The sequence below is a fragment of the Schistocerca cancellata genome, chromosome 5 (assembly GCF_023864275.1).
Source record: "Schistocerca cancellata isolate TAMUIC-IGC-003103 chromosome 5, iqSchCanc2.1, whole genome shotgun sequence".
Classification (NCBI taxonomy): Eukaryota; Metazoa; Arthropoda; class Insecta; order Orthoptera; family Acrididae; genus Schistocerca; species Schistocerca cancellata.
The window spans coordinates 760,524,173-760,551,705 of record NC_064630.1 but is presented as its reverse complement, the minus strand read 5'-3'; the positions used below and the strand labels follow the sequence as shown (position 1 = coordinate 760,551,705).

Here is a 27,533-nt window from a genome sequence, read left to right as displayed (position 1 = left end):
ACAAATTGCAATGACTTTTTTATATGAAATAATTGGAAATTCAGCATACATTATAGTTGTCACAGTGGATAAGTTGTACTTTGATGGTACAGTGAGCTCGTTTTAATCAAAGCTGTTTTAAATAGTTGATGTTTTGAGAAACTGAGAATGGAAAAATCAAGTAGATTTCTGGTATGCATTCCCTGATTCATATTTCAGTATGATAATGCTTTCGTGTCTTTCAATTGCTTTTCTCAAAGAATAACATAGCATTGTCTTCTTCTCTGACTTGTTAGTTGGCACAGGTTCTCAGATTCTGCAAATTCCCCAACTTTTGTCTGTGTTTCTGCCTTTTCTTATTGATAATTTCTCAGAGTGGCAACAAGCAGCCTATGATCACTATTCAAACTCCCCCCGCCCCCCTCCCCTCCCCCTGCAGGAAAGCCTTTCAAACCCATAATATGAGTCTAGGCTTCTTTACCAGAGATGCTATGATCAATCAGAAACTCATGCACTTTGCTCAGACTTCAAAAGCACTTGCAGATTTTTAAGGCAAAACAATTTGGAACATTATTAAATTACAAACAAACAAAATTAGCAAACCAAATGAAACTGAACCCCCACAAAATATATCTAGCAGTAATGGTGAAACTTTTGAGTCATTGTCTAGCAGATTCAATTATTACTGCCTCACAATAGCAGAGTGCACTGTACCCGCTAATGAAGAACCACATGCAGATGCATTATGTCTAGTTGCAAAGATACTGTGACCACACATACGCCAGCTGCTGTGGCCGAGCAGTTCTAGGTGCTTCAGTCTGGAACCGTGCGCCTGCTACGGTCGCAGGTTCGAATCCTGCCTCAGGCATGGATGTGTGTGATGTCCTTAGGATAGTTAGGTTTAAGCAGTTTCTAAGTCTAGGGGACTGATGACCTCGGATGTTAAGTCCCATGTTGCTTAGAGCCGTTTGAGCAACCACACATAAAGGGAGATTTAGTTAATTACAAGTTTTGTTTTGGTGCATTTGCAGCTGCAGAAATACATTTACAGTGATTGTCAGTTAATGATAACAGTCAAGAGTTCCGAGCAAAACACAGCTATGTACTTATAGTATGTAAATAATAGTCAGTATTTTCTAAAGTACTATTTATATAGAGCACTGTGAACTTTTCATCATGTTAGAGGACAAAAATAATAAACTGCTTTGGCATATTTTGGAAGTTTGTCCACTTTGTACTTGTTTGCTGAATACAACTTAATCTCATCTTAGTCTGTTGTAATAGCACTTGAATCGCATATAAGAAACATCATCTTGGGGAAGATATTTACTAATAAATATTAAGCTAATTCAATCTCTTATATTCCATATACGAGCTTCTTCCATAACTTGTGTCCCAGTATCATAAATCAGTCTTCCTTTTGTTTAATGAAACTACATAAAATCATGTAATCTTAAGCAGCTAGCACAAAAAGTCTTTACAGAAATTAATAAATAAATAAAAATCATCACAATGGACAAGAGTGCAAACTGCTGCACAGTCATGAGAAGTGGTCAACAGTGTGGAGACTGACTACTCTGTTTTCATGATGGGTACTGTGAGGCAACCTGCTTGTGTGGAGAAATGGCTAACCTTTGGCACTGTGGTACTCGTGCCCATCACTCCACGATTATGGAGAAAGAGCAGCTGATCAGAACACTCAGGTCTAGTGGTAGCACACCTGAGAGCAGCAACTGGCTGCAGTAAAATTAGGAACTGTGTACATGATTGGACTTTGGTCTAACCTGGCAGAAGTTCAACAGATGCTGCAAGTCTACTAGCTTCAGTCTAGTGTCTCCAACAGCTTCACTGCTCTGGGGACTGTAGACAAAAATGTGCAGAAAACCCAAGGAGTTGAGGGTCACTCTGACAAGACTGGGAAAAAAGTGCAAGCTAAGGTTAGTAGTTGTCAGATGGCTAAAAGGACCAAGAAGGTCCTTTGGCTGTGGAGTACTCATTGGAGAGGCATGTCTGAACTTGTACAGAACTCCCTATGCAGTATATGGCAGGTAACTAGCATTTTTAAGCCAAGTACAGGGGTCAGTAGTGTCATCTGTGATTTAGGCTCTCTGGGAAAAGGTGCAGGTAACAGTTTGGAGCATAACCTCTACTGTGCACTTGAGGATATCAAGACGCAGCTTTGCAGGGAATGCTTCTCACACAGACGTGAAGATTTTGTCACTCTTTGAGTGATGAGACAAACCCTCAATGGAGTGTTCCACTGAATGTGTAAATGAAGAGCTTCATGATTCACTGAACAGGTTGGAGCCATTACACACAGGTGTGACTCACGCGTAGCCCCTCACACAGTCACACCACACATTGCATGGTCTACATCTGAATGTTTTCAGTAACAGCTTACTTCCACAAGCATTAAGTGCAGTCACAATACTCTCAGTCCATTCCCTGCGATTTGCAATATTTTCACTGGATTTAAGGTTAATGTATTCAAAAAACAGAGCAGCCAGATAACTATAGACATAAATGTAACAAGAAGTAGAAAACAGTACAAAGGATAACAATCATAATACATTTGGACTTTTCCATCAAAACAGCAGGAGCTCATCCATGAGAAAAATGAGCTTTTCATGTCAGGAGACTGAAAAAGCTAAAAGTAATCAATAAGTGTGCTATGCATAACAGATCATCATCCAAAAGTCACGGAGATTGAACAATACGTTTCACAGATCCCAAATGAAATTCCCCTCATGGATGTGGAATAAGTAAAAACTCTTCAACATATTTTTGTTGAAAAGGTAATAACAAACTTGTCACATAATGTGTAAATGTCAGTACACTGAGGTGCAAATGATAATTCTTAGGCTATTGTAGCCACATGTCATCAGAAAGAAAAGTCAGTTAGTTGGTAATTTGTATGTTCTGTGGATCATAATTTACAACACTTATTTGCACTGACTACATTACTGCACTGAAGAAGTACAGATGATTTTACATATCATATCACTATCATTATTTGGTATTATTAATAATGTATACACATCAGTTGATTATAGAAACAAATTTATCTATGGAGTAGAAGGAATTGGGCAGCAATAACTTATTTATTTCCCTTTTAGACTGAACTACATTAGTGGTTAGACTTTATATGGATGCTGGCAAGATACTGAAAATGTGTGTTCTGTTATAATGGACACCTTTTTGACCCAAGTAAGTGACAAAATCTTTATGAATATTATTCTAATGTCTAGTGTGGAGCCCATAAACTGAGCAGTTAGCTTGGAAAAGAGATATACCATTCATGACAAATTCGACTAAGGAATAAACATATTAGGAAGCAGACACGTTAGTATCCCCAATTCCTCGAACAGACCTCTGCAGGGCATCCTTCAGTTCACACCACAAACAATTCATATTTAGAGTCAGAAAAATTAAGCTCAGCTTATGTTTTGGTACTTCAGCAGTTCCATGATATACTGTTCCCAGCAGAATTTATTATTATTTATTATTATTATTATTATTATTATTATTATTATTATTATTATTTAAGTCCAAGAACTTAACACTGTCAACCTCTTCAACTGTTTGTTGTCATATTTTAGGCATAGGTTTGCTATAATTATTAGACTGAAAATGAATTAAATACTGATGTAATGTTGTTCTGTACATTGCACTCAGTCAGGAATATCTGCACTTATTTGTACTAGGTGCATCCAGACTTTGCCAGTACACAGACAGCTTGAGATTGGTCTGTGCAGAGTTACATATATGCTTTGAAATATTGCATAAAACCGGCTTCTGAGTAGCACAGGAGGAGTTAGCAGTGGCTTTTTTTCAAAGAAGCTGTTCTTCTCCTAATCTACAAGTAATTACCGTAATTATCAGTCTGAACGATTAGCACTCGTCATGCCTGGATGTCAGTATGCTTTACAGATGTAGCCAGCAGGGGGCACTTCTCACTGTTAAGACTCTGGCTTGACTCAGTCCACATCCATGAAGACTCTCCGTCACAATGGAATTGAGGGTATGTGATGTGTGAGTGAACATACTATATCCAGAGTGACCTTAAGTGGAATGACCACATACAACAAACAGTAGGAAAATCAGATGCTAGACTGAGATTAATAGGAAGAATCTTATGGAAATGTAACATATCCATGACTGTAGTGGCTTAGAAGGTGCTTGTTTGAAAAGTTCTTGACTGTTGTTCAGCAATAAAGGATACCTGCCTAGTAGGACTGATAGAAGAGATACAGAGGACTGACTCAGAGTAGTGCATTTAGTCACAGGATCAATTACTCGATGTGAGAGTGTTACCGAGAAGCTCAACAGACTCCATCAGCAGATGTTACGAGAGAAGTATTGTGCATTGGGAGAGTTTTACTACTGAAATTTCAAGAGAGTACTTTTCGAGTGGAATCAGACAACACATTACTTGCATCCACATACATCTCGCATAATGAACAGATGAGAAAATTTGAGAAATTAGAGCCAACACAGAAGCTTAGCAACAACAATTCTTCCCATGCATCATTTGCACGTGGAACAGGTACCAGAAGTACCCTCAGACACACACCATGAGGTGGCTTGTGGAGTGTGAGGCAGAAGTAGATAAGATTACCCTTAAGTTGTCTTCATAATTACTCAATTATTATGGGTACATATCCTGACACAAACAAATAAGCTGTAACAACATTCATCCAAAAAGTTGGAGAAAAGCAAACCACCTTCAATTACGGATCTAAGGCATTCCTTCCAGTCTTTCCAGAGGTTTTAAGAAAGTGACCTATAAGAGAATACTGATCATTTAACTGGGTAGAGCCAGTGAACAGGCTCTCAGTCTGGGGATCATAAAGGATTATTCACAGAGAAAGAAATACAAAACCTCACAAATAAAATGCCAGAAGAGCTAAATGAGAAGAATTACCTTGTGAGAGAACCTACCGTGTGGGGTGCTGAGTGCCACAAGGCTCAATACTAAGGTCTGTTTTGCAGTTAACTTCTATAAATGATCTTCTAGTGACTTTCTACATCTACATCTATACTCTGCAAACCACTGTGAGGTGAATGGCAGAGGGTACATCCCATTGTACCAGTTATGAGGGTTTCTTCCTGTTCCATTCACATAAGAGTGATTGTTGGAATGCCTCTGTGCATGCTGTAATTATTCTAATCTTATTCTCATAATTCCTAAGAGAGCAATATGTAGGGGTTTGTAGTATATTTCTACAGCCGTCAGTTAAAGCTGGTTCTTGAAACTTTGTTAATAGACTTCCTCGGAACAGTTTACATCTGTATTCAAGAATTTGCCAGTTAAGTTCCTTCAGTATCTCTGTGACACTCTCCCACAGATCAAACAAACCTGTGACCGTTTGTGGTGCCTTTCTCTGGATACATTCAATATATCCTGTTAGTCCTATCTGGTATGGATCCCTTGAGCGATATTCTAGAACCGGTTGCACAAGTAATTTGTAAGCAATCTCCCTAGTAGACTGATAGCACTTCCCCAATATTCTATCAACAAACCAAAGTCTACCACCTGCTTTACCCACGCCTGAGCCTATGTAATCATTCCATTTCATACCCCAACAAAGTGTTGCATTCAGGTATTTGTACAAGTTGGTCAGTTCCAGCTACGACTCATTGATATTACAGTTATAGGATACTATGTTTTATCATTTTGTGAAGTGCAGAATTTCACATTTCTGAGCATTTAAAGCAAGTTGCCAACCTCTGCATCACTTTGGAATCTGATAAAGATCTGAGTTGATATTTTTGCAGCTTCTTTCAGATTGCACTTCATTATAGATAAGTGCAAAAGCCAGATTTTACTATTAATATTGACTGTAAGATCATTAATATACAACACGAACAGCAATGGTCATAACACACTTCCCTGGGGCACACCTATAGTTACTTCTACATCTGACGATGACTCTCCATCCAAGATAACATGCTGCATCCTCCCTACCAAAAAGTCCTCAATCCAGTCACAAATTTCACTTGATACACCATACGATCATACTTTTGACATTAAGCATAGGTGTGGTACTGAGTCAAATGCTTTTTGGAAATCAAGAAATACAGCATCTATCTGACTACCTTGATACAAAGCTTTCAGTGTGTCTGTAAGAGAAATGCGAGTTGGGTTTTACATGATCAATGTTTTCGAAATCCATGCTGGCTGGCATTGAGGAGATCATTCTGCTTAAGAAAGCTCATTATGTTTGAGTTCAGAATATGTTCTAAGATTCTACAAAAAATAGATCTCAAGGATATTGGACGACAATTTTATGGATCCCTTCTACTATCATTCTTGTATGAGGGTGCTTACAAGGTGATTCAGAATTTTTGAAGTTCACTGATGATGCAAGCATACTAACTGAGGATCCAGACTCAACCTTAGCATACACACTTGTAAAGCGAAAACTGGAAAACATTGATACAACAAAGTTTTTCGGCATCCAAAAATTTTGTAGAAGTAATTTTCATTTATCGAAATGTCACACGAAAATTCTCTCTCATGCTGAGAAACTGCTGGATGTTGTTGCCGGAAATACAGTGTGGCCAGTTGATGCGGTGAGCTTAATGGAAAAGTAAAGTTCTTTTCCTTAATCTGGTATGGAAATTTGGAAATTGACCAGTTGCTGCTAACTGCTGTGTCCTGTTCTAGAGCTAATGGAATGAGGAATTAGATAATTCACAAATAGAAATCTACAGTAAATAAAGTTACATTGAAACATCAGTACTTTAATTATAAAACCTTGCAGTGTTATATTATTTTGCAACATTTTAGTAAAATTGAAACATTAGCTCAGTCTCTTGCAGACCGTGAACCAGTGTGAAATACTGACAAAATTGTCAAATTTTCAAGTGGACTTTCAGTGAAATATGGTACACTAGTTACAGCTTGGGGTTCTATAATGAAAACAGGAAGACTTACAATAATTTAACAGCAAAGTTACTGAAAGAAGAGCAATGTCTGTCACAGATTGAAGAGTTGTCTATGCTCAAGGTATTGGATCAGTCAAGTTAAACATGCTAGTAAGTGGTGTACCCCACAAAGTGGAGGATAGATCACATGTTACTGGTTTGAGAAACAAAGCTTTTTTCAGTGGGAACAGCAGCCAGTAAAGATTTAAGGAATCACATTTAACAACAATAATATTGAAATCCCCCCACCATGAACCATGGACCTTGCCGCTGGTGGGGAGGTTTGCATGCCTCAGTGATACAGATTGGCATACCATAGTTGCAACCACAACAGAGGGGTTTCTGTTGAGGGGCCAGACAAATGAGTTATTCCCGAAGAGGGGCAGTGGCCTTTTCAGTAGTAGAGGCATCAAGGGATTACCAATTTAGTACTGGAGCGAAGCATGGAAGGTAAAAATCCTGGAAGAATACCAAGAGATGAATACACTAAGCAGATACAGAAGGACGTAGGTTGCAGCAGTTACTTGGAGATGAAGAAGCTTGCACAGGATAGAGTAGCATGGAGAGCTGCATCAAACCTGTCTCTGGACTGAAGACAACAACAACAACAACAACAACAACAACAACAACAAGGTTGTCCAAACTCTTACGGGAATCACCAAAGCGTGCGCGAGTAATGAGTGGATGGGCAAATGTCTATTAGGTACATTACATATATAGAATTGTGGACAGTTGGGAATGTGAGTCTCACGGGAAGTGTGCAAGGGATAAGTCCCTGCAGTCGCGCTATTCATCTGTGGCCTCAGTGGCTCAGATGGATAGAGCATCTGCCATGTAAGCAGGAGATCCCGGGTTCGAGTCCCGGTCGGGGCACACATTTTCAGCTGTCCACATCGAGGTATATCAACAACACCTGTCGGCAGCTGAGGGTTTCAGTTAGTCATCATTTAAACAACAACAAGATTGAGATATTTAGTATGAGACCAGTGGCAACTGATATAAAAGTTGAGAATCTGTGTTACAGAATGTCGTCTTACATAGAAAATATTGGACAAGCAAACTGTGCAACATTTGATTTAGCTCTGTTCTGACATAGGAAGTTGGGCGATGTAAACTTTGAGAACTTGAAGATAATGGATGACTCTGATTTGATTCCACATTAAAATTAAACACTTTACAGAAATTCCTTTGTGAATCATGTCAGGATGATAAACTATACAGGAAAGTACTTAGATCAAATTTGCACTCATGTCTGTGTTCCAGGAGAATTTGTTCACGCTGATGTATGCAGAAAGATGCCACATGCTGCTTGTCCAAGATAACTCGACAATTTTATTGGTGCTGCCAGAAGAGAAGAAAATCAGTACTAGTTGAAAGATATTCCTTTATCTCCTGTGTACTGCTAACATTATGTTCTCCTACATGCAGACTATTACTGCACACATTGTTAAGGATAATGGTGCCAAGATTGCAGCAAGCAGCCTTTGCTGCCTTCTCCTCACTGCTTCTGTCCTCTCAGCAGTCCTAATGTTGGAGCAAGGCACACCTCCTACAGTTTTCCAACTGCCACCATGCGAATTGTCAACAATGGAGAAACAGTATGTCTTTAATTGGATCCAACCATTTTTTCATTTGTTATCCATCTTGAGCTGACTGCAGGCTAGCAGTAGCTTGCAGACCAACTTTATAAAGAAAACACTGACATCAAAAAATGTACAAATGTATGTATCCAATTTACAGAATAACCATGGAAGATGCTTTGTAAATAAAAGCAAAACTAATTTAAATAATAATAATAATAATAATAATCTGCAGTCAGCTCAAGACGGATAATGTATAGTAACCGGTAACAGATGTTAACAGCTGCTGCTGAAGATGGCCATGCAAACAAACATATTGAAGCAGCAGCCCTTCAGATGGTTAAGAAGAAACCCCAATGTTGGTTTTGGTACACAGATGATACTTTCATTATAAGGCCTCATGGAGAAGAAGACCTCTCATAATTCCTAAATTATCTGAATGATATTAATTCTAATATGAAGTTCACTAAGGAAAAAGAGAATGAAGATTAAATTTCATTTTTGGGTGTACAGATATTTCGAGAACCAGATGGAATTTTAGGGCAAGGAGCCTACAGAAAGCCCACTCACATGGATAGGTACCTTCACTAAAATTCCAGTCACTTTCCCCAATGGAAAAGAGGAGTTATCAACACATTGGTGGATCATGCTAAAGAATCTGTGAGTCTCATGTACTTCGAGGATGAGCTCAACCATTCAAGAACTGCCATAAGAAGAAATGGCTACTCTAACAAAGAGATAAATAGAGTACTACACCCAATATGATCTGATACATTCTGAAGAAAAAGAATTAACTAAAGGGAAAGTTTCCCTCCGATTCATAAAATAGATTACAGATTGCATCTGAAGAGCACTGAGAGGACACTTTTGACATCATTTTTGCACCAACAAGAAAGATGCATGATCATGTGAAAACCAAAGGGCCTCGCCTTGCCTCTTGCCATAACTGGGGTATATAAAATCCCTTTCACATGTTGTCAAGTGTACATACTACATAAAAAAATAGCATTAACACCCATCAAAAGGAACACAAGGGCAATTGTCATATAGGCAACAAGGGTAAATCAGCGACAGGAGAATGTGGGACTGTGGAACCACCAAATTCATTTCTCTCATAGCACAGATTTATAAAGATCGAATCATTACCTTGCTAAGATGTACAGACAGGTCACAGAAATACAGAAATTCAGAAACAACTTTAACGGAAAAGAAGACAGATTGAAATTAGACACTTTGTGGGCCTCAATACTAAATAAAGCACCACAAAACATGTTGGTATGACTCTACAAATTCAGACAGCAGTCTGATGACACAATGAACTGACTGTTAGCTGGATACATAAACAGCTCGGCTAGCTGAGCTTGTTCGAGTCTGTAACTGCTTTCTGAGTCATTAAAACCTCTGATAATGTCTTCAGAACTGGAAGACAAAATGTTAGGCAGACAAATGTGGCTTTTACCATGGCCTGATACATGTAAAACAAATGTCGCCAACAACACATGCTTCATGGTTCACATCCCTGAAGGTTCTACTTCTTGACAGAATCTATGGAACATGATGGATTGATTAACAAATGAATGAATGAAGGAGCTCCTCAGACCAGCTTATTATCTGCTTCTGTGCTGCAGCTGGTGAGCCTATGTTTGCTATCAGGCAGTGCCTCCTCGTGATGTAACAAGCATATAGCATCCTGTCGCCTCCTGAATTGTGAACCTCCTATGTCACTATCAACCCCCAATGGAGCACGTTTTTGAGAGTCATTTGTGAATGATGATGTGAACCACTTGTTAGCTGTTTCATTAATTGCATAATGAATGCATAATTGACATACTTAGTTAATAAAGCTTCAGAAATACAAAAGAGAGTATAAAATAATAGACAAGTACGGCTAACAAATATAAAGCATATGCCCCCAGAATGAGATTTTCACTCTGCAGCGGAGTGTGCACTGATATGAAACTTCCTGGCAAATTAAAACTGTGTGCCGGACCGAGACTCAAACTCGGGACCTTTGCCTTTCGCGGGCAAGGGCTCTACCAACTGAGCTACCCAAGCACGGCTCACGCCCCGTCCTCACAGCTTTACTTCAGCCAGTATCTCATCTCCTACCTTCCAAACTTTACAGAAGCTCTCCTGCGAACCCTGGAGAACTCCTTTCTTTCAGGAGTGCTAGTTCTGCAGGGTTCGCAGGAGAGCCTCTGTAAAGTTTGGAAGGTAGGAGACGAGATACTGGCAGAAGTAAAGCTGTGAGGATGGGGCATGAGTCGTGCTCTGGTAGCTCAGTTGGTAGAGCACTTTCCCGCGAAAGGCAAACGTCCCAAGTTTAAGTCTCGGTCCGGCACACAGTTTTAATCTGCCAGGAAGTTTCATAAAGCATATGTTACAAAATTTTGGCAAAATATGACTTCATCAAATAAATATGCAGAGCAAAGTTCAAGGAACATATGCTGACAAGAAGATATGTTTCTGACAGCCCATGGTCAGAAAAAATTTTGTTTCTATTTTTAATGTTACACTGACTGATCCAGTTGTCTTCAGCAGATGCTGTCAGTGACAGTCTAAGATGTGTTTGCTATCCGGACTCCAAATGGCCATGTGTATAAAAATGGAAGAATGAATCCAGATGAAAATTTTAGAATATAATTTCTATTGTTTACACTAACAAAAATTCAGACATTACTTATCTCTGACAACCAACTAAGTTGAACAGACTAGATAAATTATGTGGTACAGTAAGTCCGTAAAACTTTGTGACCTACAAGAAAGATAAATGTGACTGTACCGACTGAATTCACTGCAGACAGATTTCACATCATACCACATATCAATCATCTCTGGCGAAAAATACACAATGCAGATTCTCACTAATAATGATTTTGTAAATATATCCACACAGGTGTATATAGAATATTTGAAATTTGTCGCATAACTTAATTTTTTCAAGTCTCTCAATGATTTTAATGAATTTACAATAAATTTGTGAGATTTCTTCGGAAGTTAATTTTACAGGCTACATTTTTAAAAGTCAAATGAGGTAAGAAAAATAGAACAATTTACCTTTATTGGTAAGCCTAGGTACTTTTTGATCTTCACTTCAAGACCATACTGCTTTCCTTCAAATCCAAAGAGTGGAATAAGACAGGTATCACGGATTGCACATAAACGGCACAAATTATGGATATCCATGATGTCTTCCTCACTTCCACTTTCAGTACTGGAAGAATTGTCATCCATCTCAAGGTCAGTTCTGGAACAAGCCACAATATTTCTTTATAGAATAAATTCAGAGAGTGTTGCCTTCTTTCATAATATCTTAAGTTTTATGTAGCAGCTATAAATTCCAGTGACATATCATCAGCCGTTTGAACCAAACTGATTGTCTGCAGTTAGTCATGTAGCACACAGACTATTGTGTTTTACAGAATGCTCAGATGCTGACAGTACTGTTTATATGTGTTACAGCTAGAAGATGAGTTAGTTCCATTGTGAGTTTGACATTTACAAAATGAACCAAAATTTGGTATCTTAGCCTGGCTGAGCTTGATATTTTAGCTGTCTCCTAAATCAATATGAATGCTGAATTTTCCAAATTACTTGAATATTTCTCTCCAAAGTACAAAATACTTTAATGCCAATTTCATCAATTCCTTGGCCATGCTTCTGCTTAGTTTTATTCTTATTTGTTTCAGGGAAATCAGTCTTCAAAATGTGGAGGATATTTGTTTATACTGTTCACTTTGCATGTCTATTCCTAATATTCTCCCTGTAAGTTCTCTCTGAACACCCTGATTGAGCCACTGAGTTTCTGTTATACATTGTTTCCCTTTTGTGACTTGGATGTAAATGCTTCATGTTTTTTATTTTCAAGATTTGACTACCAATTTACAACTGCTTTTACAATACATTGCTGTGGTCTTCAGTCCAGACACAAGTGTGCAGCAGCTTTCCATTCTAATCCATCCTGTGCACATCTCTGTATAATTACTGCAGCCAGCATCCACATCAAACTGGTTACTGTAGTCAAGTCTTGGCCTCTCTCTACAATTTTTATTCCCATACACTTCCTGTAGTTGCCAAATTAACTGTTTCTTGCTGTTTCAGGATGTGATCAATAATCAGCTTACTCCCTCTTTCTCTTCTGTGTACTTTAAGATTCTTTTTCCCACACTTCAGTTTAGTACCACTTCACTAGCTATTCAGTCTATCTTATCTCCACCATTCTGTTGTAGCATCACATTTCAAAAGCTACCATTCTCTTATTGTCTGTATTGGTTATTGTCCACATTTGACTTCCATACACGACAAGGCCAAAAAAATTCATTCAGAAACGACTTCCTTAGAATGAAACTCATATTCAGTGTTATCATATTTGTCTTTCTCTGTATAATTTTATCCTGTTATGGTCAGTCTACCTGCTGTTGTCAGTTATTTTGCTGTGAAAATAACAAAACTTGTCTACTACTTCAAGTCTTTAATTTTTTAATCTGATTTCCACAGCAACACTGGATTTAATTGGGCTACATGTCATTGTCCTTGTTTTCCCTTTTCTTGACATCTATCTTAAAACCTCTTTTCAAGGCACTATACAATCCATTCAACTAATCTTTCAAACCTTTTGCCATCTCTAACAGAATTACATCATTGGCAAATCTTTTAAGTTTTATTTCATCTACCTGAACTACCACTCCCTTTCAAAATGCCTAGCATAATGTACTTTGTAATCTCTATGTGTTTGTTATCTTTTACTAGATGTATGTGACAGGAGCAAGGAAACACTGAAAAATATTTAAAAATAAAATTACTTTGTGGCACATTTTAAGAACAAAGAAAACATGCTGCACCTACTTAGATTTTTACATAGCAACCTCCCCCCCCCCCTCCCCCCCCCCCCCTCTCTCTCTCTCTCTCTCTCTCTCTCTCTCTCTCTCTCTCTCTCTCTCTCTCTCTCTCTCTCTCTCTCTCTCTCTGTGTGTGTGTGTGTGTGTGTGTGTGTGTGTGTGTGTGTGTGTGTGTGTGTTCATGCTTTCAACATTCATAAAAGCCTTCTTTGAATCTATAAACACTATTAACGTATGACTGCCTTGCTTCAGTCTGTCTTGTAAGATAAGCCACATCAATACCATCTCGTGTATTCCTACATTTCTCCAGGACCCTAACAGATCTTCTCCAAGAGTGGCTTCTACCAGTACTTTCTGTAGATAATCTTCTTCTTCTTCCTTAACATTTGTTCCACATGCTGACAGTGTCTGTTGTCAAGCCATTGCTGCCTAGATCATCCTACTGGCTGTTTACCATTTACTCTAAGGTGAAAACCAGTTTTTGCAAAATGGTGTGTTTGCTCTAAGAACATGCTCTTACTATCACAGATGTCTTTCACCCTGTCTACCATTGGTGCTGCTCGGTACAACTTACGAACTTCACGATTTGTGGCATGGCTGTGCAATGTTAATCCAGATGTCCATCTCAGCATCCTTGTTTTCATGTCAGCAAGTTACTGTTCCACTTCTTTTGTTGAAAGCCAGCATTCAACATATACAGCACACCTGAACAGAATGCAGATCGGTATACTTTCAACATGAGCCTGCCTAGAAACTTCCGGTCACAGAGTACATAAGACACAGAGCACCATTTGAACCAAGTGCTGCTCAACTGGATAGAGATTTCTGCACTGAGATTTCCATGGTAGCAAAGGTTGAGCCTTGGTACTTCAAAGTCCTTGTTGTTTGGAGGTCAACAGCATTTATTCTGATGGTGTCTGAATCATTAACATCTGTGGTGAGGTACTGCATTTTCTTTATGTCGTCACAGACCTATTTCTGCAAGGCAGTCTTTCCGGGCTTTGACTTGCCACTGTAGGTTAGTTTCGTCTTCAGAGGCCAATAGTACATCATCACCCTGTAACATGTATCTTCTGTAGGTAATGTGTATCAGTATTTTGCAAATATGACTTATTAAACTAATGTTTCAGTAGTATTCTTAACTGTCAGCATTTGCCGTTTTTGGAATTGGAATTATTACATTATTCTTGAATCTGAGGGTACTTCACCTGTATCATATGAAGTGGTCCACTCTCAAGGGGCCTCAGTCATAATTTTAGATGGCCTCAGTTCATTGTCTTTATTTAATCATCTGTGGTAGGCTAATATCCGGATATCAACTACATCTACACAAATACTCTAAAAACCACTATATGGGTGCATGGTAGAGGTTAACTTGTACCACTATTCATTTCCTTTCCTTTTACACTTGCAAGTGGAGTGGCAGAAAAATAACTGTCTAGATGCCTCTGTACAAGCCCCAATTTCTCTTATCTTGTCATTGCAGTTCATAAGTGATATGTACACTGACAGCAATAGAATCATTCTGCGTTCACCTGCAAATGCCGTTTCTCTAAATTTTCTCAATAGCGTTTCACAAAAAGAATGTTGTCTTTCCTCCAGTGATTCCCATTTGACTTCACGAAGCATCTCCATAATACATGTTGACTGAACCCACTATTAACAAATTTAGCAGTTCACCTTTGGCCTGCTTTAATGTCGTCCTTTAATCTGACCTGTTAAGACATCCAAAACATTTGAGTAGTACTCAAGTACTGTTCTATACATAGTCTCCTTTGTAGATGAGCTACACTTTCCTAAAATTTCCTAATAAACCTAAGTCGACCATTCGTCTTCCCTACTACCTTCCTTGTGTGACTGCTCCATTTCATACTGCATTGCAACATTATGCCTAAATATTTAATTGATGTGACTGTGCCAGGCAGCACATTACTAATACTGTATTTGAACATTACAGGATAGTTTTTCCCAATGGGAAGTAAGTTACTATCATTCATCACACCAAATAGAAATCCTGTATCCCTCCACATTAACTCAACAATCATAATTATTGTACACTATAGTGTCCTCAGCAACCAGCCACAGACTGCTACTCACTCTGTCCACTGGATCATTTATGTACGGTATATAAAGAACAAGAGTGGCCCTATCACACTTCTTTAGGGGACTTCTAACAATACCCTTGTTTCCGACGAACACTCTGTCTTCAAGTCATTCATGTACCTGGAAACCTACTCTGTGCTCTCGAACCTTAATAGTCAGCAGTGGAGCATCATGTCAAGCACTTTCTAGAAATCCAGGATATGGAATTTGCCTGTTGCCCTCCATCCGAGGCTCACAGCACATCATGCGCAAAAAGGGCAACCTGAGTTTCACATGAGTGACACATTCTACATCCATGCTGATTTGTGGACTGGAGTTTCTCTGTCTCAGGGAGTTTTATTATATTCTAAGTTAGAAGAAGGGATATTTAATGTATACACAGAAAGGTAGCATGAATAGTCACAGGTTTCTTTGACCTGCAGGTGAGTGTCACTGAAATGTTGAAAGAACTGAACTGGTTGCCTCTTGAAGATAGGCATAAACTATCCTGAGAAAGACTACTACCAAAGTTTCAAGAACTGGCTATAATTGGTGACTCTACCAATTTACTACACTCTCCTGCAAATCACCCACGAAGGGAAATAATTAGTGCATGCACAGAGGCATTCAAACAATCATTCTTCCCACCTCCGTACGTGAATGGAACAGAAAGAAACCCCAATAACTGGTACAATGAGCATACCCTCCACCATGCACCTCATGGTGGTTTGCAGAGTATGGATGTAGATGTGGAAAATACTCAAGAATTCTGCAGCAAACCAATGTAATGGATACTGGTTTGTAATTTTGTGGGTCCATTCTTTTACATTTCACATGCAAATGAATCAATTGTGCTTTTTCCAGTAGCTTAGTGGGAGATTCACTATAATGTGCCAATACTGTAGAGTACCTCTGAAAAATTGAACTGGGATTCCATCTGGACCAGATTACTTATTTGTTTTCAATTCTTCCAGTTACTTTTCTATGGCAGTGATGCCTATTATTATGTCGTCCAAATGGAAGACTTTGTGACAGTATAATGATAGTATTTCTGTTTGATCATCCACCGTGAATGCTAAATTTAAAACTTCAGCACATAAGGTCAGTTGACAAGTGGCGGGATAGAAGCTTTTGACCCATTTAATGACTTTATGTAAAAAAAATTTCAGACAGATCTTTCACTAGAGAATGGTGGTGGGAGTTGTTTGTTGTATGGTTTGCACACTGATCTTCTTTATAGATGCACACATTTTTACTAACTTTTAGCTGTCAACATTTCCATGTTCTTTTTTGTAGCAATATTGTAATAGTTGCTGCCTCCTCACTCAGTATTCTCCAAATTTTATCATTAAAGAATGGTGAGTCTTTTCTGTCCTCAGTCCACTTGCCCCATACTTCCCCAGAGTGTGATTTACAACTAGTTTAAATTTTGCCAATAATTCCTCTACTAACACTATGAAACAATATTAAACATTCTGATGGTTATAATACTGGATATTTTTTTAAAGAAATTATACTTCTTCTCACAGTTTGACATCTCCACTTCATCCTCAACTGCTTCTTCCATATTTTTGTGAAGTTTATTTCCTTAATATAGCTGTTCTATACCTGCCCAGATGGCTGAGTGTGTTAAAGTGCCCGCTTAAGGGACATGGTGATGTACACCAGTGTGCCAACCAGCCTAGATGTAGTTCTTAGGGAGTTTTCCACATACACCCATTTAAATACTGAGCTAGTTCCCCGTCCCAACTCAGATACACAACACTTCGAAAATGACATCACAGTTGACCATGTGATTACACTGGACACAGAGAGAAGTGGTATGCAGATTCATCCCCATGGAAGGAGAGAGCTGGCAATAGCTTTAAAATGCCTTTGGGACTGGCAACCCCACCATAACATTAGCCTATATACAAACAAGGTTGGTTCTCTGTGAAACTGGAGAAATGCCATACAAGCCTTGCTCCAGCATTGGCTGGATAAAGGGCACCTGATAGGAAGAAAGGAAGCTCCTCTTTATATTCTTTGCACCTTTCAGCATTCTTTTCTTTGTTTATTATTGGCTTTCCATCTGAGATCTTTATGGTCATACAGATCCTTTTTTTAGTTTTCCTATAAATTGCATCTATCTTCCCTTGTATCTAAATCTCTGCATTTGCTCTCTAACCATTCCTGCTTACCCATTTTTCACTTTATTTCAATCTCTTATTTTAGATGCCTGTATTCCCCTACGCCACCTGCATTTTTATAACTTATTCCATCAACTAAATTTAACTTATCCTGTGTTAACCCAGGATTTCGACTCCATGTTGCCTTATTCACTCAGTTGTTCTTCTCTTGCCTCTATGCACTATTTCTCTGAAAGTTATCCATTTATCTTCTACTATATTTCATTCACCTATTTCAGTCATTCATTGTTTAATGCTCCTTTTGAAACTCTTGGTGACGTTCAGTTGTTTAAACTTATCCAGGTCCTATCTCCTAAATTTCCAAGTTTTTAGAGTGTTCTAAATTGCCGAAGCTATTTTTTTTTAAGTTGTCAATGGCTGCTGAACTATTAAATTCAATCCTCACTGGGAAATTCACTGTGGAAAATAATTCAAAAGTGAACATGAGCTACTGTTTCTGTTCTTGATTAGCACTATCAGACAGAAAATTAATATTCTATTTGCCGCATATAATAACCGCAAATAACTCTGCCTAACCTTATAGTCAGTCTCTTAAACTGCTTGAAGAAACTATGTACAGGAAGCTGACTAAAATCTTGTTTGTCATCAGTGAGACTTTGGGGTGAATCTAAATGAGTGTTGCAAGGATAGGGGGATGGGAAATGGAGGTAGCCTAATATATTTTTTGTGTTAAACATAAAATTCAAATTAACCAGGACTTAAATTTAAGCTGGATGCAGGATTGTATGGGAGACACTCACTATCAAGGGTGGGCATGAACTTGTATTTGAATCTTTCTATCAAGTACCATCCACATGTAGCCAAAAACTGTAGAGGAATCTCATTTCATTAGTGCAAATGTTCCCCAATCATAATGTCATAATTGGAAGAGACTTTAATCATCCGATATTCAGCTGGGATAGTTACAGCTTCGTAAGTGGTGTGAGTCACAAAATATCCTGCAAAACATTATTAAGTAAAAAATGAGAGGGATGATTACAGTTTAATGTCTGTCAACAACATGGTCATTAGAAATAGAGCACGTGCTCAGGTTAGAGCAGGATGGGTATTCTATGGGCAGTAATCTAGATAAAGATGTAATTATGTCACATCTCAAACAGGAACACCAAACATTTACCTCTAGAGAGAAACATTTAAAAGAGCCGTGGTTCAAGTTTAAAAGAATGCACACGATAGATGTTTACTTCACAGAACACTTCATGATGGGAGGGATCTCCCAGGTATACAGAACTGTAAAGAAACTTCTAGAGAAACAGCAACTACTGCTAAAAGGTGTAAAACATAATGTAAGGGTATAGATGGAGAGATGCTGAATGGAACACATTTGGCTGTCAAGAGGGCAGGGCATGAAGCCCTCAATGACTACTGTAGCAGAATCTTATTGAAAGACCTCTCACAAAATTCAGAGACAACATGGTTACCTTTGACTTTAAAACTATTTTTTCATATACCCCTATTGCAGTTTTGGCAGTGTGGCCACTGTCAAGTGGAGTTATATAGAAATTGTGCTTTGGAATACGCCAAAACTTGTAAAATATCTGAAACACAATTCTTCATTAATTAACTAGATAATTGCCATTGAAAATGCAACAACAGTTTGTACGAATAAATAGCTTTAGGTCAAAGTTGACCATGACAGTTAAAAAAAAAAAAAAAAAAAAAAAGAAAAGAAAGAAAAAAAAAAAATGTTACTGTGAACCCACCCATAAGAAGTTAATCAAAGAAATTCTTGTTATATGTAAACAATGTCAGTGGCTCCAGTGTCCAGACACTTATAGATGACAAGAATTTAGGTTGAAGGTAACAAAGCAAATGCAGAAATCCTGAACACTATTTTCAAATGTTACTTTCCAAAGGAAGAAACAGATAATATACGCCATGGGCTTCTTGTACCACAGATGTGTTGAGAAACAACCAAAGTCACTAGAACTAAAGAGGGCATGATGGAATCACTGACTGATTTCATACAGAATTTGAAGCTCAGTTACCTGCCATTGTAACCATAATACACCATAGATTCTGTAGAACAAAAAACTGTGCCCAAAGACTGAAAGAAAGCACAGGTCATACCCATCTACAAGACGGGTAGCAAAAGTGAACAACAAAACTATTGTTGTAGAATTCCAAAACATTTTCTGAGCTCTAACATAATGAAGTATATCATGCCAAATGATCTCTTCCATGCCAACCGGAATGGATTCTGAAAACATCAATCATGTGATACACAACTTGTACTGTCACATGACGTCTTGAAAGTCATGGATCTGGCAATCAAGAGGCTGCAGTATTTTTTTGGTTTCCGAAAATCATTTTACTCAGTACTACACCAGTGTTTATTAACAGATGTACAATTATGTAGGTTATCAAACAAAATTTGTGACTGGTTTGAGGATTTCTTGGTAAGGAGTATGCAGCACGTTATTGTGCATGGACAGTCATAAACAAAAGTAGACGTAACTTCAGGCTTGTCCCAGGGAAGGGGGTTCTTTGTGCTTTGTGCTTATGTTCTATATTAATAACTCACAGATATTGTCAACAGAACTCTCATACTTTTTGCATTTGATGGAGTTATTTATAATGAAGTTCTATGTGAACAAAGTTGCACAAATATCCAGTCAGATCTTAATAACATTTGAAAGTGGTGCAAATATTGGCAATTTCTTTGAAATGTTCAGAAATTGTAAAATTGTGCACTTCAAAAAATGCAAAAACAAAGTAGACGATCTATTACTATCAGATTTTTAGACATATATAAAATGAACTTGCAATAACTGTATTTACTTGTTAAAACAACCACAGCAATAGGATACTCACAGTCAAGTTAAAAAAAAAAATAGCCTGGTTGAATAAATGGTCCATAGTGCTTTTCTATAATTTATGCACATATTGCATATGTCTGTACTTTCTTTGTTATAAATTCAGTGAAATTGTATGGAAGCCCCCAGGAGAATTCTTTAAGGTAACATATTTAGTTACAAGGAAAGACATGGCAATGTACTTTCAGAATTTACAGGTTGTCTACAAAATTAATTTGAATACATAAATATATTAGCTCTTCTCTAGCAAGTTATTCTCAAAGAGTATTCAAAATTATTAGTGTCTGTGACATTAAGAAACAGCTGAAAATGTTAAAATTGAACCCAGCTCTTAGGCATGATGAAATCCCTATCAGATTATATAGGTTACTGAATTTGTGGCTTTTTACTATACTCAGCTGTAGATCTCTCAGACAAAAAACTGTGCCCATTAGTTGGAAGAAAGCACAGGTCACACCCATCTACAAGAAGGGTAGCAGAACTGATACACAAAACTGCTATCCATTATCCTTCACATTTGTTATAGAATCTTAGAACATATTTGGATCTGAAACATAATGAGATATCTCACACAGAATAACCTTATTCATGCCAACCAAAATGGATCATGAAAAGAACGGTACTGTGAAGCTCAACTTGCATTTTTCTCACATGACATACTGAAAGCCATGGATCAAGGCAGTCAGATGGATGCAGTATTTCTCGCTGTCCAAAGACACGTCTATGCTTATTCAGAAAAGTATGATCAAATAGGATTTCATGTGAAATATGTGATTAGTTTGAGGGTCTTTTGGTAGGAAGGACACGGCAAGTTATCTCAGATGGAGAATCATCGACAGATGTAGAAGCAACTTCTGGTCTGCCCGAAGGAAGTGTGTTGGGACCCTTGCTGTTCATGTTGTACACTAATGACCTAGTGGACAGTATTAATAGTGATCTCAGACTTTACGCAGGTGATGCAGTACCTTATAATGAAATACTGTCTAAAAATCCTCTCGAATGTGCGGGAACCATACCAAACAGAATTAATAGCGTATATTGAACATACACAGAGAAGGGCAATGGTCACAAATTTGTTCAACCCACCGAAGATTGTGTCAAATATGCTGAAAGAACTGAACTGGCAGATGAAGAAAGACACAAAACATCCCACGAAAATCTTACAACATTTCTAGAACCAACTTTAAGTGATGAATCTATGAATATATTACAACCACCTACACATTGCTCTCATAGGGATCAAGAAGAAGATTAGACTAATTACATCATGCATAGAGGCATTCTCACAGTCATTCTTCTCATGCTCCATACAACCTGGAGGTATTGGTATGAGAGAAATTTCACAGAAAAATTTTCAGTATATAAGTTTTACAATCAATGGCACACTTGTCCTCAACCTGAAGCTTTGTTTTCAATATCAAATAACACTATCTGACATACTCCTGTTGGAGGAGGTCTGCTTCTTGCCTGTTTCTGACCTTTGAATAGGCTTGCCCAGCCAGTTATATGAGGAGCTAGGAGAAAATGTGAAATAAAGTGCATATATTTGTATGACAAGTCTCAAAGGAGTCAAATTTACTGGTAAGGGTATAACTATGAAAAACAAACTACAGCTGCTATGTTTCTATTTAAATATTAATTATTACATTTTATAAAATAATGACACTATAAAAGCAGTATGACTTATGTGATAAGGGATGTTGCTGGTACATACCAGCAATTGGTCACAATTTGGTTTCACTTTAGTTTATTAAAGGCACCATTATAAATTTCAAATTGATACATTCATAATAATAAAAAAATCGCTTACAAACTTTTGTTAAAACATCAAGACACGTATTTTAACAAGAGCATGCAAGTTGTCTGATGATCAATTCGTATAAATCAATTCAAAAGTGCTAATGGTGCTTTTTACTAATGTAATCAAAAAGTAATTTGTGGCTGGTTACTGCTGTGTCCCATCAATATTCTGTTGAATTATTTTGCCTACACAAGTCTAAGAGGTATATAACATGTTGTAGATTTAAAGTTTTAATTTGTAATATGAACTCATACCAACAAGAAAATCTACACGCTGAAATACCAGGCCTCAAACACATCAGAAACATAAGAGGTATAGAGATTAATAGGAGAGTAAAATTGTGGAGAGGTGCCAAGGAGGAGGAAGAAGCAGTTAGTGAGAAATATGGGTCAATGGGAAAATCTCTCTGAATGTGAAACAACTTAGGCTTCAGCGTATCGAGAATAACAAATAAAATCTGAAAAATTATCCAAATAATGAATACTATCATGACACTTGTGCCTACAAGATTTATGTAACATGATATTGTTAGATTACAATGTTTTTGTGATCTGAGTAAGTACAACAAAACAAAATGTCAATCTCTGAAGGGTCTTCATGTTCTAAAGAACAATTTAAGACTTTGGCTCAAAACTGCATACATATCCTGCCACCTGTTACTTGATGAATGGAGAATTCTCATATATTGTCACCTGTTACTTGATGAATGTGGAATTCTTAACAAATGCATCGGAAACGGTCAGCCATATACATAAGCTTCCTTTACACTGTGTTATTTGATGATGAGGGTGCTGATATAATCCTAGAGCAATGCTCATATTACACCTAAAATGCCACACAGGAATTATATAAAATAATGAACCCCTAAATGATGGTGAAGTTAATGAATAACCAGTGATACCAACTGAAATACTTAAAATGTCAAATTAAAAGAGTGTACACTTTTCACTGTAAATATCAGTACATAAGCAGTAACTTTATGTATCTTGTCTCTCTGGCAGAGCAACATCCGTTGTTGAGAATAAATGTGCAAATAACTCAACAGCATTGTTGGCACTACAGAGGCCATGTCATACAGGGTGCATAAAAAAAGTTGCAGCTTTTTTTTCCTTTATGCTCACCATAACAGACTTTTTTCCCTAGTTATGAATCATAATCTCATAAGAATGTTGACCTGAGCTTAACCTGAAACCTAAAAGTATAAAATTAGAATTCATTCATTTATCACACATCATGTTCCATAAATCCCTCTATGAAAGTAAACCACCTGGGCTGTGGAAAAGAGAAATTATATCAACATGCAAAAGCAGCCACTGCTACTTTGGAAAAAAAAAGGGGGGGGGGGGGGTGGACCACTCCCTTCCTCTTTGACTGTACAGCTATTGCTTATATCTAATACTTCAAACAAAGCATTTAAATAATTTTACATACAGCATTATAGATGTACTCTAAATTAAACAGACAAAAATAACTGACCCAAAGTTGGTGATAGCCTAATACAATGATAAACATAAATGTAAGAGGTACAATGCTCCCACACAAATCATGGGTTAAATTTGTTGGCTTTCTGTTATTTCATTCACTTGCATTATATGAAACTAATGAAATATGTGATGTAGATGTGCACGTAAATTTTCACAAATGGAAACACAATAGGCGAACCATGAGTGGATGAAAGTGTGGGGCATGTCTTATCGTGTTTTGCATAATGTCTTATCGTGTTTTGCATACAAAAGTGAAGAGGAAAATGTTCCAACATTTTAAATCAGTATCCTATCGGTGACGTCAGTGTGGCAACAGCACCCAGTATGTGACATGATGCACAGTTTTTTACATCTGTATAACGTTTTGGATTATATTAGGAATAAAAAAAAATATTGCAATTGGCAAAAACCGGTAACGAGTTTGAACGAAATATTAAAATTTGAATGCTTTGGTAGCACATTTGCTTGTTTTACACGAGACAGTTTGCGACTATTACAGTATCCATTGAGTGGAGAAAACTGCTGTCATAAAAATTTCAGCCATCTAGAAAACAACCTACGCATTCATTTATGAAAATGACCTGAGTCCCTCAGAAAAAGTACACTGACAGGGGAATAATCTGACAAAAAGATGAACTCGAATACAACCGCGGCATTAATCTCACAAATGTGAATATAGCAGCAGACACTGTGCGTTTCATCATCCTCTGTGTAAAATTGTAAACAATTTACGTTTGGGAAATGCTGCTTGTCACGCTTCAATTGGCGCGTTCTATGAAATCAGTATTACTGTTGTAATTTACAAAACTCACATTGTGTGACTGTGTATATTTCTATAAATAAAATGTCTTAATAGGGCGTCACTGTGGAATTTTTGAATAGCTGAAGTTCATCTCATAAAAAAGAAAGAATTTGGTCTATTGAACAGAATAGCTGTCAAACATGCTAGTACGTGTGCGCGCAACACGTCAAAGATGTCTCGCCAGCGTCAATGCCGCAGGTCAGTATTTCACACAGTTATAATTTATCGCAATGGATTCAATCACCAGTTTTGTTAATCCTTGGCATAAAATGCTTTATTTATGTATTACAGCAAATATATGCATACGATTGAAATTATTACATAGTTTAAGGGAAATTCGTCATCTACATTCAAAAAAAATATAGCCAATAAACTGTAATAAAAGAACAATCTCAGTACACCTTCGAATTCCTGCCTTTCGGGTCAGCGTAGGAAATAAGGAACATATACTTCGTCGACTGAATAACAAAACACAGACGACACACAAGTGACTGTCTAATCACGAATCAAAATGGCGCCTTCTGTTTACCAAATGACACTCGTTGTAAGGATCGATTCACATCGGACGGAACGGAACGTCGAAACATACCACCCTGCATTTCAAATAACGGCATTCACATTGACCGTCAACGGAACGGCACATCAACAATGTCAAGATTTCTCTGGAAGAAGGTTTGGCGTTGAGTTTCGTGGGAGAAACGGTGTCGTCATCTGCAAACATCTGACATTGACCTATTTTCGCCCTGCTCAGTCATATTACAGTAGTGGATATTGTGCTTTTGCGTACTATTAGTCTTTATTTTATTACTTTTTTTTGCATTGCACTTGTTCTTTGTCGACTTGGATATTTCTCTTCCATTTAGTATCAGTTGTACGATCGCGAGATAAAGCCAATGATAGTTATTCCAGGAATGGACTAACTACAGTATAACTGCTGCTTATTGTATGAAGACATTTTATTTTCCTGTAAGTTATCCCTGGGACAGCACTCTCATTAAGTTGAGTACACAAAGCAAATAGAATATTTTTGTGCCATAAAGTTGCGATATTCAGTTCATCTTGCTGTCGTTTCTGGAAACTTCTACTGCAAACATGACTGAGAAGTGTTTAACTTGGCAGAACAACTGCCTTGAGGATATCGTCATGGGCTGTAAGAACTTTGTGGGAAACAAGAGAGTTGATATCGTCGCAACTTACCGAAATATTAATGAGAAACATTTCATCAAGTAGAATGCCAAAAGACAATTCACACTGGCTGTTAGGGCACTGTCACGTCAGGCCATATTTACACTGTCTGTCATGTAACATCACGTCACAGCCGTTAGTTTAGCCCAGTGGCGGATGCATATGGGGGACGCGAAAGTTAGCATCGTCTTTTGCATTTTCTGGCAAGGAAAAAGCTATTTTTCAATTTTAATTCTCTTAAGGTGTTATGTATGTGAAAATTGACAAATTGATCTATACTCGGCAGTATCACCACGTTCTATTTTCATGTAACAGAATTGTTGTCATTTGTTATAATTCAGAACTAGGTCATTTAACTGACATATGTCCTATGTTCCATTTGCATGTCTCATTCTGTTTGTGGTTATGTGAAAGGTTAGTCCTTGTGTGGGTATTATTGGAGTCTGGTTGCAGACTACTGCAGTTATTTTAAGACAGGTAAATGGGATGTCTCATTCAATAACACTAACCTTATTTCTTACTGCCAATTATGAAAGTGACTGACTCAGAAAACTTTGTCAGAAGGGCTATGCGTGAGGAAAGTAGTACAAAAAGGCCATCATGGCATATGAAATTATGTCACTTCTGTACCCCAATAGGAATATTCACATAACGTGATCACCGACCATTAACGCGACCTTAACCTAAAATAGTCTATGAACGTATTCCCACCCAAAACTGTGGTTTTATTTCTTATGCTTATTTGTCGAATGTGGTGTTTATATCTGTGTAAAAGTGATAGGATAAAATGATGACACAAACTTTCAATGTTGTAGATGTCTCCCCTGTTGCTTGGCGAGTGAAGGAGGTAATGAAGGCAAGAAATTCAAAGATGAAACTAGGATCACCGTTAAGCGAGTGCATCTCCTCATCACCCAAGGAAGAGCTTCATATGTCTCATTCAAAACACTAAACTCATTTCTTACTTCCAATTATGAGAGTGACTTAGTTAAAAAACTTGGCCAGAAGGCAAATGATTGAGGAAAGTAGTGCAACGAGGACATCATAACATACGGAAGTAAGTGTCTCTTCTGTAGCCCAAAAGGGTTCATCACATAACATGTTCTCCAACCATAACAGCTACCCTAATCTAAAATAGTCTTTGAACTTTTTCCCATCCAACCCTGTGCCTTTATTTCTGATGCTTTTTTGCTGTATTCGGCAGTTATATCTAACAGTGATAGGATCCAGATACAGCACAAACATTCAATGTCATAGATGTCTCCCCCGTTGCTTGGTGAGTAAAGGAAGTGATGAAGACAAGAAATATGAAGATGAAAAAAGGATCCCCATAAATCGCGAGCACCTCCTCACTAGCCTATGAAGGGTTTCATATGTCTCATTCAATAACGCTAACATCATTTCTTACTGCCACTTATGTGAGTGATTGAGTAAGAAATCTTGGTCAGAAGGCATGTATGAGGAAAGTATGGAACCGAGGCCATGATGACATACGAAAGTATGTGTGACTTTGGTAGCCGATAGGGATCCTCACATAACGTAATCACCGACCATAACAGTGACCTTTCTGAACGTATTCTCACCAAATGCAGCGTGTTTAGTTCTAATGTTTATTTGCGGAATTCGATGTTTATATCAGTCTAAGGAAGATAGGTGTCATGTACGACAGAAATTTTCTGTGTCAAACATTACTCCCTTTGTTTGGCGAGTGAAGGAGGTAATGAATAGCAAAAAGTATGTGGATGAAAAAAGGATACCCATAAATACAGTGCATCCCTCAGTACTCTAGTTACAGCTTCATATGTTTCATTCAATAGCAATAAACTTATTTCTTACTGCCAATTATG

At 37.7% G+C, this 27,533-nt stretch overlaps 1 protein-coding gene and 1 non-coding gene across 5 annotated transcripts in view; one reads left to right on the top strand and one right to left on the bottom strand.

Moving 5' to 3' along the window:
• The window catches only part of LOC126188299 (uncharacterized), a 192,857-nt gene extending 167,855 nt beyond the window's left edge, over window positions 1–25,002 (bottom strand). For 3 of the 4 annotated variants that reach the window (XM_049929888.1, XM_049929889.1, XM_049929886.1), the window contains exons 1-2: window positions 24,901–25,002; window positions 11,547–11,736 (exon numbers count right to left, since the gene is read on the bottom strand). In XM_049929888.1, the coding sequence (XP_049785845.1) occupies window positions 11,547–11,736; window positions 24,901–24,947 (237 nt within the window). In that variant the 5' untranslated portion in view covers window positions 24,948–25,002. Of the gene's footprint in view, window positions 1–11,546; window positions 11,737–24,259; window positions 24,377–24,900 lie in introns of those variants that run through there. The other variant, XM_049929887.1, reaches the window with a different exon arrangement.
• Trnat-ugu (transfer RNA threonine (anticodon UGU)) lies at window positions 7,709–7,782 on the top strand. Its single transcript has one exon. It is a non-coding gene; the product is annotated as a tRNA-Thr (tRNA).
• Window positions 25,003–27,533: the final 2,531 nt, after the last annotated feature.